At 58.3% G+C, this 12500-nt stretch overlaps 1 protein-coding gene across 3 annotated transcripts in view; it reads right to left on the bottom strand.

The window, feature by feature from the left end:
- Positions 1–12500, bottom strand: part of EBF3 (EBF transcription factor 3) — a 116522-nt gene that overhangs the window by 18526 nt on the left and 85496 nt on the right. For all 3 annotated transcript variants that reach the window (XM_030832099.2, XM_060286300.1, XM_030832101.2), the window contains exons 9-10: positions 11257–11387; positions 10639–10765 (exon numbers count right to left, since the gene is read on the bottom strand). In XM_030832099.2, coding sequence (XP_030687959.1) covers positions 10639–10765; positions 11257–11387 — 258 coding nt within the window. The remainder of the gene's footprint in view (positions 1–10638; positions 10766–11256; positions 11388–12500) is intronic.

Genomic DNA, 12500 nt, shown 5'->3' with positions numbered 1-12500 from the left:
CACCACGCGGCTCAGCCTAGGTCGCCCGCATCGAAGGGGCGTGGCTTTTCCAGCATCAGACCCACCCCAGGGCAGCGTCGGCTTCACACGGGGGAGCCCCTCCGACCCGCTAAGCCGAGGGTACCTCGTGTCACCGAGGCTTCTGAGGATGGGAGAAGCGCCACGCTTGACTTCTAATTGGAAGTCAGGCACCGCCTCGGCCTCACGGGGAGGACTCTGGTATTCACACGCCCGGCCCGGCGCACAGGGACCTGCGCCATTCACCGCCGCCTGGCAGCGGACGGCGGCATTGTGATGTGACACTAGACTCAGAAAAGGGGACAGCACGTCTTCCTTGTTCCCAAAATAATACCCTTGCCGACAACTGCTGGATTGCGTTCAAACAATGCTGTTTACATACCTCGAAGAATGCGCCAGATTACGGCTTTTATAGTCACGTTCAAACGACGCCTACGGAGCCCAGGCCGGCAGCTGAGGAAAACCAAGGCACGCGGCGTCGGGTGCCCCCACTCCTCCAAGGGCTCGGCCCCCGGCGACAGGGACTCCCGAGACACGCTCCCCAGGGAGGCAGGGGAGGGGCACTGGCCACCCTGCAACCCTCCCCTCCCCCACCCCGGCTGTTCCAGCCAAGGTAGCCCCTTCCCTCCACGTGTAAAAAGAGTCTGAACAAAAGGGAGGGAGAACGTGGCCAATAAAAATCATCCTCAACAGAACGAAGAGCACAAACTACCCAGACGTCACCCTTCCTTTAAGAAAGAAAAATCAAGCGTGCCTGTGCTGTCGACCCTCTTAGAGATTTTGAGCCGGGAGGGGTAAAACCCAAGTGGGCAACAAAGCGCTCTGTGGAGAACCATGTGGGCAGCAGGTCGGCACACTTGAAACCCGCGTAAGATCTCCGTACAGAGATAAGCCGAGAGAGGAGCTCTGGAAGTTCACCCCCTCCCAAGGCTGGAGGTGGTCCTGCTCTGGGAAGACCCCTCCCTCCCGTGTGCCCGAGGCAACCAGCCCCCGGGACACACGTCCCAGGCCATCCGATCACACGCTCCTCCCGGGAGGTGCGGCCGTCACCCTGTGTCACAGCACCTGCCCTGCTCAGCGCAGGGCGCACAGTAGGTGCTCCACAGTAACGAGTAAGGACCACGAGGACCCACGGGGCTTCTGGAAAATTCTAAGCCAATGGAGAAGGTATACTTCACTTCTGACTTGGAGAAGTCAAGGTGCACATGACGTTTCCCATATATCCATGCGAGAACTGTTCACCAATGTTTCCCAGCAGCACCACTTGTCTTACCGTCAGCCCTCTGTATCCGCCAGTCCCACATCCTCAGATTCAACCAACCGCAGCCCTGACCTCGGCTACGAAGGACCACGCTGTAAGGGACACGAGCATCCACAGATTTGGTCCTGGAACCCATCCCCGGCGGATCCTGAGAAGCGACTGTACCAAGGCTCCACCCACAGATGAATGGATAAAAGGTGGTCTCTGTGTACAAGGGAAGACCCTTCAGGCACACAGAGGAAGGACGCGCCGATCACGCCTCCACCCGGGAGAAACGTGAGTGGACGAAGCTGGTCACAAAGGACCCCGTACTGTATGATTCCGTGCACGGGAAATGTCCAGCGGGGCAAATGCATAGATACAGGAAGTAGGTTCGTAGCTGCCTGGCGGGGGGGCGGGGGGACTGCTGACGGGTGCGGGGCTCCTTTTTGTGTAATGAACTGTTCTTGACTTAGCTTAGTGGTTGCACAGCTCTGTGACTGTACCAAAAACCCCTTAATTGTAAACTTCGGGTGAACTTTAGGCTGTGTGAATTATATCTGAATAAAGAACAAAATTTTTTAAGTGAAAGTAACACCCCTGACCTAGATTAGAATGCATGTACCAGCTGTGCCTATACCGAGGGGAAGGCCTCTCATGGCCTGAATACTGGCTGCGGGGCGTCTGGCGTCTGCGTAAAAGAACGGAGGCCGGAACTGGGGTGAGCAGGCCCCCAGCTGTGAGGGGTGGAGCGGATGGCCGAGGAAGAGACCCCCCAGTCCAGGGGAAAAGCTGGCCCTCCTCAATCCCCACGGAGGCGTTTGTAACCCCTGGTTTTTCAAGGTGCACAAAGAGGAAAAGCAACGTTCTAAGGCAGAGCCTTTAAAGACATCGCCAAGATTAACGTAAATGTTGAAATCACAAAACAGAGTCCTCAAACACAGGATCCTGGATTACGTCTCTGAAGTAAAACAGTCCCGCCTGATGCGCTCCCTCCATCTCCTCCACCCGTGGCGCAGGCTCTGCCCTCTGCCTGCGGACCCCCGACCTCGCCGCCGACGTGCGGGGGCACAGCCCGCCAGCCCCGGCCCCCCGTCTCTGGAGGGGCGCTCCGCCCACAGACCCCACAGGGCCACGGCTGCCCCTCTCCTCGGAGACCCGAACAGCTCTCGGGACTGTTTCATTACGGTCTCTTCTCTTTTTCGTTCCCATCAGGCTCTGAGTCAGCTGGATCGGGCGCCCAGAACCAGGCACGGGGCTGCCAGGGTGAAGCCAGCCTGGGGCCCCGTGAGGAACCCACCGCGAGGAACCCATCGCGAGCGCACCCACGAGACGCAGCTGCTTTCCCGCCTTCTCTGCTTCACGTGCAGAGTACCAGGCCCAGGTGGGCCTCGGGGACACACTGAACGCCGGACACCACGGGTAAATTCCAAGTCACATCGACACGAAGCCTCAGCATCCCACCCTGGACGCTATGCTCGCCTTAACGATCATTACTGTCGGCGGGTGTTCTCTGAGTGCGGAGGGAAGAAGGCACCAGATGGACACGGCGTCGGGGGTGCTGAAGAAGAGGCAGGTGGCTGGCAGGTGGGCCCCCTGGTGCCATGACAGAGAGGCACGCGGCCTGGGCCGGTCGCCGGGGTGTGAGGAGGGACCGTTGGCAGGTGGCTCGCGGGCAGGGCACGTGAGGCTGCGGCCCCAGCACCTCGCACACGTGTGGCTCACCTCCGTGGTGGTAAAATGGGTCAACTTTGGAAACGACCTCCATTGTAACCGACAAGCACACAGGCAAACGGAGCCGTCTTCAGCTTGGGGTGCACAGCGGCCGGACGCCCTGGGAGTCACTGAGGTCCTGCTGTAAAAGTACCCGAGGAACAGCAGCCCCAGGGCGGGCTTGGCGCTCGTTCATCCCTAAGGGCACTGGGGACGTGCTCGCAAGGAACGGCGCCGGGCTGGTCTTCACAAGCGGGGTGAAGTGATTCTGGGGCTCAAGCGTCTGGCCGATCCCAGCACCAGACACACGGATCCTGAGAAGGGGCAGGAGCGCCACATCGCCGGCCCCACCCCCTCCCATCCCCAGGCCGAGGCCTGCAGGGCCACGGGGAGTCCCCGGCAAGGGCCTTCTCCTGGGAGGATGAAAAGATGGGGAAGAAATCTGGCAGAATCCCCTCTACACCCCGCCGCCCAGATGCCCTGACTCTGGTCCCCAGATGCTCCGGGAGGGAGAGGGTCAGGCCGGTAGAAGGCTGGGCCGACCCTGCAGAGCTCACCTTGTCAGGCGGGAGGATTCCCACGCGTGGAGGGCGTAAGAAGGGCTGTCACGAGGGCAGGAAGGGTGGCGTCTGGAAGGCGGATGACGGACCCACTGCCAGGCTGCACCTTTGAGAAACTTCCCCCAAAGATGATTTACACCGACAGGTACAGAGATCTGCAGCGGCGTACTGTCCCGATGGGAGGCTCTGTATTTAAAATTTAACATGCTCTGTAACGCGTCTTCTACTAGAGCACGGGCGCCAGCCACAGGCACCCGGGTCCCGCGTGGAACCAAGTTATTCACATGCTCGTTAGGCGCATTTGAAAACTTCGATGTATTTATTTTGGGGGGCGTAGCAAACAGTTCACGTCACCGACGAAGAGGCTCCCATCTTTCGTTGTTTTATTGAAAAACCATTCTAAGAAAGTTCGAATGACTCAAGTTTGCACTTTCTGTAATGAATTAAAAAGGCCCAACTGATTCAAATGACAGTTTTTTAAACGGACTTTTTCTCGGGTTCAGCCTTTAGGATCCAAGCCTCAGCCGACAGCCTAAAGACCTTCGAAAACAGAGGTTTCAAATGAAGACACGAGCAGCCCCTGGACCCCAGGGGCGTCCCCATCCCGGCTGGCACAGCCCCCGAGAGCAAACCCCGCTCACCCCGTCCGCCTCCCGCCTGGGCCATGGGCTCGCGCGCGGCCAAAGGGACGCGGTGAAGGAGGCCTGTGGCTTCCGCGGCTGCAGGCAGCCAGGAAGAAAACAAGAGGCATCGCCCGTTCCTACTCTTCCAGGGCCACGGCAGGCGCGGCCTATTTCTTCTCTTCGGCAACAGAGGCTCACACGCTCCCTCGGTGGCTTCTCCGCTGAAACGGTGGTTCTGATGCTTGCCCTGGTCTTCCTCCTTGAAGCTACGGGACTTTCTCCTGCCAGGGTGACTCGTGGGGTTCTGTTTTTACCCCCTGTCATCGCTGCCTTATTCTGCACTTCCGTTGATGCTGTTCACTCTTGTTGTGCTTTTAAGGGGTCCCTCCAGCTCCCTGCCACCCCACATCCTGTCCCAGAAGCAGGGCAGGTACCCTGACCGGCCAGAGACGCCAAATAAAACCCCGGACGTGGCCCAGTCCCATCCCGCGACGCGTGCCCGCGGCCTCCCAGCTGGGGGGAGGTTAGCAGGCCTGCGTCCCCGCACCCACTGAGGGAAACCCGTGACCCTTTTGTCCTTTGGGGAAGACAAATGGTTGTCTCCTCTCTGCTGCGTTCTGTCAGGTTCGGTGCCGAGAGTCAATACCTTCACCTTGATGCGGAAATTTCATGATTTATCAGTCGGTTCTCCTCCCGGCTGAGCGCAGCCCCGCCGAGCACAGCCATCGGGCCGCGGGAAGAGCGGCCTGTGGTCACAGCACTTGGAAAACAACCAAAGCCCCTCCGATGACAGACAAATGTGTCTTGTTAGCAGCTGCCCAAAAGCGCTTGACTTGTACTAATAACAAAAAGGCCACGCTGGTCACCGTGGGTCCAAAGACGAAGCACCCTGTCACCAGCCTGGTTGGGAAATTAGCAAATAATGTTCTTTTCCTTGATAAATGGGTGACAGCTCCCTCTCACCAATCATTTCTAACATTTTGATGCATGCCTACGATCCCACTGGAGGAGCAGAAAAGTTTACTGGCCCTCAATTTTCAGATGATGAATGGAACCCCTCTAAATGTACGATTTCTGTATGAGGTATAGTTCATTTTACGCAATTCTAGTAAATGGGTGTCACTGATTAGGACAAATAGTCTACTTGTGCAGTAGCACAAGCGGTGTGTCTCATTCTCCCGGCCTCCTTCGAGACAGGAGAGGAAGGAAGCAGCAGGGACCCCGGGAGCCCTCACCGCCCCACCCTTTAGAGGGACTCGGGACTGGATCTGTGCCCCCAGTGCCCACTCAGCAAGCTGGCAGATTCACTGATCGTCATTTGGTCTAATGCTGGGACCGCACTAATGCAGAGGACACCGGCAGCGTGGGGGGGGAGAGGGGCACGCCCTCCCTTCCTCTGTGGCCCTAAGGAGCCCCGCCAATGACCCCAAAGATGACCAGCTGGTCTCCACGCCCAGGTCTGCACACCATCCCAGCCAGTGGGGAGAAATTCGCCCTCTGCCCCCAACACGTAACCAAGGACAAGCCAACGTGGGCGGGGCGGGAGGAGAAACCGCGTTGGAGTCGCGTGTCATCTGAGTGCCATCCCAGCTCTCCGGTTCCGGACGGGCCCAGAGGTGGCCTGAGCTCAGCACGTTCTTCCACAGAACTAACCTCACGTGAAAGCGAAGCTGTCTATCCTCCAGGGGACCGCGGACTTCCACTGACACCATCCAACTGGCGAGCTGGGACCAGTGGAAGCCCTGTGCCTGCGGGGCGCCCGCAGCAGCCGGGAACGCACAGCTAGCGGCCGGAGCCGCCGGGCCTCACTGGCCGGGACAGGGAGCCCAGGAGTCACAGACTCCTGAACCCCAAACTCGAACTCGGAATGAAAGTATCTCCGCCACGTCCATCTCCGTGGTTAAGAACTTATAATCGAAATAATCGGCTGGTTGACATTGAAGGGGAAGGCATTAGCATTTAGTTTAGCGACGTAGAAACAGTATGATTTGTGGAAGGCAATTAGGAATCATTTGCTCCGTGGATACAAGTAATTTGTTTGAAGAGCGCTGGCCTGGGAGAGAGCTAGCTGGAGCCGGCTGTGGTCGAGGGTGCCACTGCCTCTACTGTGTGTCACCGTGCTGCGGACAGAATCACATCCGAACACTCACAAAAGAGCTTTAAAACACTTCAGGAACGCCGGCGCCCTTCAAGGGGTGAGGTGAAGTGTGGGTTAGGTGGCAGAAGGCTGCGAGAGGATACGGTGGCCCCGAGCGAGCCCACAGACACCCCCCCTTGGTGCGGGGCAGCTCCCGAGGACAGGGCGGTCACCTCCTTGACATGTCGCCAGTTTTAAGGCACAACGGGATTTAAAGAAAGCAAACAAACCAACCATAAACGCTGTACCGGGAAGAACACAAACTGTTAGCAGCTACTGGTTGAGTAATGATGTCATGACTGAAATTGAATGCACGTCTTCGTGCAGAAAATGACCATTTTTATGTCCCCAGGTAGTCAATGCTTTGCAGACCTAAGACCGGCCCCAGCTCTGTCCGTGCCGCTCTGGGCCTGGGCACCATCGCTGCCAGCATCTTGTTTAGCAACTGGGCTGGCTGGGCCCGGGGCAGACAGCATGTTGATTCCTGGTAATTGGTGATATAATTCCTTTAATTGAGCAAAAGAAATCTCTAAACTGAGGGTGGGTCAACCACACGTTTGGGTGCAAGAGGTCAACAGGAAGAGCCCCTTGGCTGCGTTGTGGTGTCCCGCAGAGCCATGCTGGGCCTCAGGCCACCACCGAGCAGCTCCAGCTTTTTTGTGTAATAGGAAAACTCTTCTGCCAAATGGACGTGTTAGGACATCAGGGACACTCGCATCTGTGCGTGAACACCTCACACTTGGAATACGGTCTGTAAAAGCAGTTTTCGCTCAAACGTAATTTCAATAAGAAGCATACAAATTCCAATTTGTCTTAATCAAGTAACACCGCAATGCTTACATGATAATTAAAAACTAATTTCTTTTATTGCTCTTAACAATTTGACGTCTTTCTACTGGTGAAATTACGAATGTGAAACTGTTCAATCTGCCCATACCACTGAGTTCCTCAGGTAGGATATTCCGGGACTATTCTAATTATTATTAAACAAGCAAATGATACACTATTAGACAAATATTAAAACAAGCGTTACACTCCGTTGTTAACGTGCACTGTTCACGTTTAAATGCAGCAAATATCTCGTTAATTTAATTTTAGGCGCCCACCCGTTCATATTGCGCTTTACGGTCTAGAAGGCAATTTACTATTAACTAGCAATTACATACAGGGCGATTGTTAATTCTGCTCCTAAGTGCTAGCCGCTTGAAAACTGTTCTCTCTCTCTAATTTCTGACCTTCTTACAACAGGGGTGAGGCACGCTGGGAATACAAAGGACTAGTACGGAAGAGCTGGACATGTCATTGTGACTCCTTCTTTTAATTCACCGTGCTAATCAACTGCACTGCCACAGCTTCCCAAGGTAATTGTGTCTTTACAGTAGTTGAAAGCAGCAGGCACAGGGGCCTGGATGGATGGGCTTGGCCTGCCCCCCCCCCCACACCTGCTCTGGGTTGACTAATCGGGTCTGGTTCTGAAGCATCGGGTGCTTCTCAGATCGCTGTAAACAGATCACTTAGGCCTTTGCCTTTGGCTGGGGGCAGGGGGAGGGGCCCTCCTCAGCACTCTGGTTCCCCATCCCCAGGCCTGGCGGCCTCACCCCGAGGGTTCAGTGTGACGGTGTCCGCGCAGCCTCCAGGCCCGGGGATGCTGATGGGAGCCAGATGCCCAGGGGACGGGGCCCTCCCCGCAGGGGCTGCGCCCGTGTCCTGCCTCCAGAAGGGCTGGCTCAGCTTTCAGAGGGAGAGCAATTCCCAGTGATTGCTTCTCTGTCCCATCAATTTCAGGGCAATGCAAATCAGACAGAAGCTTCCAGGTCAGACAGGTTATGACCCCACCTTTCCTCTGCTCTCTGGGAGTGTAGGCCCCCGTATCCCTTACGTGCGTTTGAAATGTATATTCCCGTTAATGATGGGGGTGTGGGGGAAGGCTGTAAATTAGCCCCCGCGGAGAGGCCAAGCTCACTGAATGGCTTCATTGAAAGGCCCGTTCGTGGGAGAACTCCTGATGGAGGAAACCCCATAGCCTTGGGCAGCCGGGACCCTGAACTTGGGGTCTGAGAAGCCCCTTCAGCAGGGAGGGGTCACGGCGTCGGCTGCAGAAATGGAAGATGGGCGTCGGGACGCGGGTGTCACTGGAACAGACTCGGGGACGCCCGCTGCCCTGCGGTCACGGCCAAGGAAAGCGTCCTGCCCGGCCGAGGGCAGCGGGCTACAGAGAGCACTGCCCCACCGCGGCCCCAGAGAGGCAGGCCCTCGGCCACGGGACACCCACTGGCGGCGACGGGCGGCCCTCTGCCCTCGCGCCTCCCCCTCCGGCCGCACCCGCGTCCGCCGCGATGCTCAGCATGGGGCCCTTTCCTGCCATGCGGGCCACCGTCCTCAGTGGCCATCGGTGGGGTGAAGAACCAGACCTTCCCGCTACTGTGTCTCCTCTCAGAAGGAGTCGCTGCTACTGATGATGGCCCACCAACCTCAGCACCAAAAGCCCGCGGGTCAAGAACTGGATGTCAGGGGCAGGGCCGAAGGCGCCCGCAGGGGAGCGGCCAGGAGACCAGAGAGGCTGACAGGGACAGCCGACTCCCCGTCCATCTGGGGCAGAGCCATCGGTCCCACCACGTACGGACGCGCTCACCGGGTGCCTGACCCAACCTGGCGCCCACGGGGCACGTGGCAGCGTGGAGCCCACACGTGGTGTGGCTCCCAGTCGCCCAGCTCATAAACGTCCCCTCCTCCGAGGAACCCAGACCCGACGGGAGCCCGGGTCACACACGGCACCGAGGAGAAAGCGGGACTCAGGGGTCCCCCCAGGTCCCTGGGCCACACCGGGCAGAGCCGAGCGGGCGCCCAGGACCCCACGGCCTGAGTTCACATCCAGAGCCGGACGGGCGCCCACAGGCCGGCAGGGGTGCTGCAGAGACGGCCCAGCGCTGCGGGGAGCCTGGCCCCCACCTCCCGGGACCGGGCGGCCGCGGCGGCCGCGGGTACGAGCGCTCACAAGCACCCCGACTACACAGCCCGCTTCCGCACGGCAGTTATTTAACACGTGGAGGCCGCACCAGCAGGAGGCGCCGCCCTCCCTCCATCGCGCCTCCCGGGCTCACCAGGAGGCGAGCTGGTCCCACGGGAGGAAACGGCCCTTAGCACAGGCAGGGAACCTCTCTCCCCTCCTGACCACGTGAGGGCCGCTGGGGGCTGGAGAGGAGGCGGCCTCCCCCCATCAAGGACCCCGGAGTCACTGGCAGCCCTGGCTGCTGAGGGTGTGGGTGCCTCTGGGGACAGCAGCCCTGGCTCTCTGCAAGGACCGGAGCCAGGCACGGCCTGGGAGTGACACGGGGCCTGCTGGAAAGTGGTCACTGGAAGAATTTACATTTTGCATCTCACGCTTCCTGACGGGGGTGAGTTACCCCTACTCCCTCCCCCCCCCAACCCCAAAGTGGAAGGGACCTCGTCTCTACCCTGTCACCCACCCACTGGACAGAGGAGAAGCCTGCATCCCAGGGGGAGGCCAGACCTGCCCCGGGCATCCTGCAGCAGGTGACAGCACGTGGACAGAGCCCCCGGCTCCCAGCCAGGCTCCCGCAAGGACCTCCACCCGCCGCCCTGACCACACGAGCACTTGGAGACCACGCTGTCCAAGAACAAGCCCCCGTCCCCTCTGCCCTCGTGGGGCTCAGCGGGTGCCGGCCACCCCCAGAAACACGTCTCAGAGGTTACAGCTTCTGCAGGTGGCAGGACTAGGGGTCCCCATGCAGACAAGCCGTATGGTCATTTACGGCCTTTCTCAGTAGCAACCTCAGACGCACGGTGTCCTCCAAGCAGCCTGTGGGCAAAGCCCTGCAGCAGACGACTTTCAGCAGACGTGACCCTTTCTGGTGACGTCAGTGTGTCCGAGACCCTCCCAGAACACGGACCCCCTTGAAGCAGCAGTGCGGTGTGGGGCTTGAGGCCCCAGGCCCAGGGCAGAGACCTGCTCCCATCTACAGGGTGCGTGTGACCTAGGGTACGCAGCCTAACCTCTGGGACCTCGCGGGGCAGCCACCCGATGGAAGCAGGGGGACTGTGGTTACTGACAGCTCCCACCACCTTGCTTTGCAGGCGAGAAGGGAAGCTCCACGGATGGGGGGAGGGGCCCAGGTCACCTGGCCCGAGCTGGCTGCACCTGTCCATAGCGTCACACCATGTGGAAGAAGATGCAGACACCGCCCCTAACTACACCAAGCGGTGGGCCACGGAGGGATCGCCCATCCTCACTGCAGAACCCATGCAGGGGGCCCCCGGGGGCCGAGAGGCCCTCCTTGGGAGGAAGCATCTACCGATTCACCACGAAAGTTGGAAACGTGAACTCACCGGTGTAGACAAAGCGCCCAGGAGCACCTTTACAGAACTGCTTGGATTTGTAGGACAGGGTGACTTCCACGACTCCAGGAATGTGCCTCGGTGGGGTCTGGACTCGGATGGCGTGGGGAGTGATCAGCTATAAAAACCACATAGGGAAGAGGCTTTCAGCGGCACTGGGTGTAAGAGGCGGACACTTGCCAGTTGGATATAATTACCAAAATGAGCAAAAATTGGACCATCGTCTTGGAATGTTCCCTCCTAGCTGTCACCCAGAGACTCAGGACCTACAGTTGTGCTTTCAGAAAAATATCTGCAAATGATCCCGGTTTCAGTTTGCAGGAAAGGCCACAGGGCATCATTCATATGAAAATCACCACCATATGTCTCCTTAAACCTGCTTCTAGTAATTCTAGCACTAATTGTTCCAGGGCACTCAGGGACCTCCGACGCCAGGCTTGAAACCCCAGGGCTGTGGGGCAGCGGTCTGCACCCGCCCACCAGAGAAGCCCCTGCCACGGGCGGACTGTCGGTTTCAGGGGATCTGGCGACAGAATGCACCGTCGACAGCACGTCCGACGGCCCACGGACAAAGCCACGGCCGGACGCGCACCGATCTCGCGGGCTTACCTCGCTCCATACCAACATAGTCCCGAACACGACTTGCAGCCCATCGAAGAAGTTGTCTCCGATGATGATCACAGTCGCTCCCCCCGTGGTCCAGCCTTCACTGGGGCTGATGGCCTTGATGCACGGAGTGGCTGCCCGCACAAGACAGAGAACGCAGACCTCAGAGCCTGCCACGCTGCCGCCACGCTGCCCGCCTCCAGCCACGCTGGGCGGGGCTGGAGAGAGGCGGCCGCTCCTCCGGGCGGCACGCAAAGGGCAATCGTAGATCAGCACGTTGATGTGTTTAAAGCAAACTCTTAAATGTTTTATAAAGCAAAGGCCAAGCCACGGAATACCAGTGAGTGAGGAGAAAAAATGGCTTGATGTAGCAAATTATGTTTCGGGGCAAATCTGACTATTACAAATGATTAAGCATCGCGTGCATGTGGCACGTCGATTTATCTGCTTTGCGGTCCAGATCTGAGCAGAGTCAATCAAAGGCTGATGAGGGAGACGGAAGAGCAAATGCCTTGCATTTCGATTCCTCATAAGCAGCTAATTGGGTTGGGTTTTTTCATCCACGAACTTTGCCTTTTGGTTCAAAACTTCATTTTCCTCTGTCACTTCACAATTACTACTTTTCATTTTTCATCAGGAAAAAAAAAAATCAAAAGCACGCTATTAATACTTTTGTCAAAGGTACACATTTTACACCTAATATTGTTTGTCGACAGGAGTCCCCAGCCGCTGGCCTGACCTCCCTTTGTCTGGGAGCGTTCACATTTGCATGAGTTATTACAATGCTGCTGCGGCCTGGCCCTGCTGGGGGAGGGGAGACAGACAGCGAGGGCGGGCACAGGGGAGCGGGACCAGGAGGCCCAGCACGGCGCTCCCAGCAGCCCTGCGAGCAGAGGCCTGGGCTGAAGGCTGCAGCCTCACGGAGGCCGGCTTTGTTCTGGCCTTTGATCAGCTCTTACTTCCTCGTGATGTTGGGGGACCTTCTCTAGCGCCTTTGATGGCCTGTCACGGGCAGAGGTCCCACATGGGAGGAGCTGCCCGTTACTGGGGAAGGGCTCCGGGTGCCGCCCTGCGGCCTGCAGGGCCTCCTCTTCCTGGCCGGGTGCCGTGCTCAGGGCCCTGGGCCTCTCTGTATTGTTACCTTTGGTGCAAAAGAGAAGGCTGTGCAGGCCGGTGTGCTGGGTGTCCACGCGGCCCCAAAGGTCCGCCAGGTCTCCTGGCTAATGCCGTCTGGACACAATTAAGGC

The sequence above is a fragment of the Globicephala melas genome, chromosome 16 (assembly GCF_963455315.2).
Source record: "Globicephala melas chromosome 16, mGloMel1.2, whole genome shotgun sequence".
Classification (NCBI taxonomy): Eukaryota; Metazoa; Chordata; class Mammalia; order Artiodactyla; family Delphinidae; genus Globicephala; species Globicephala melas.
This window is presented reverse-complemented; position numbering and strand designations above follow the sequence as displayed.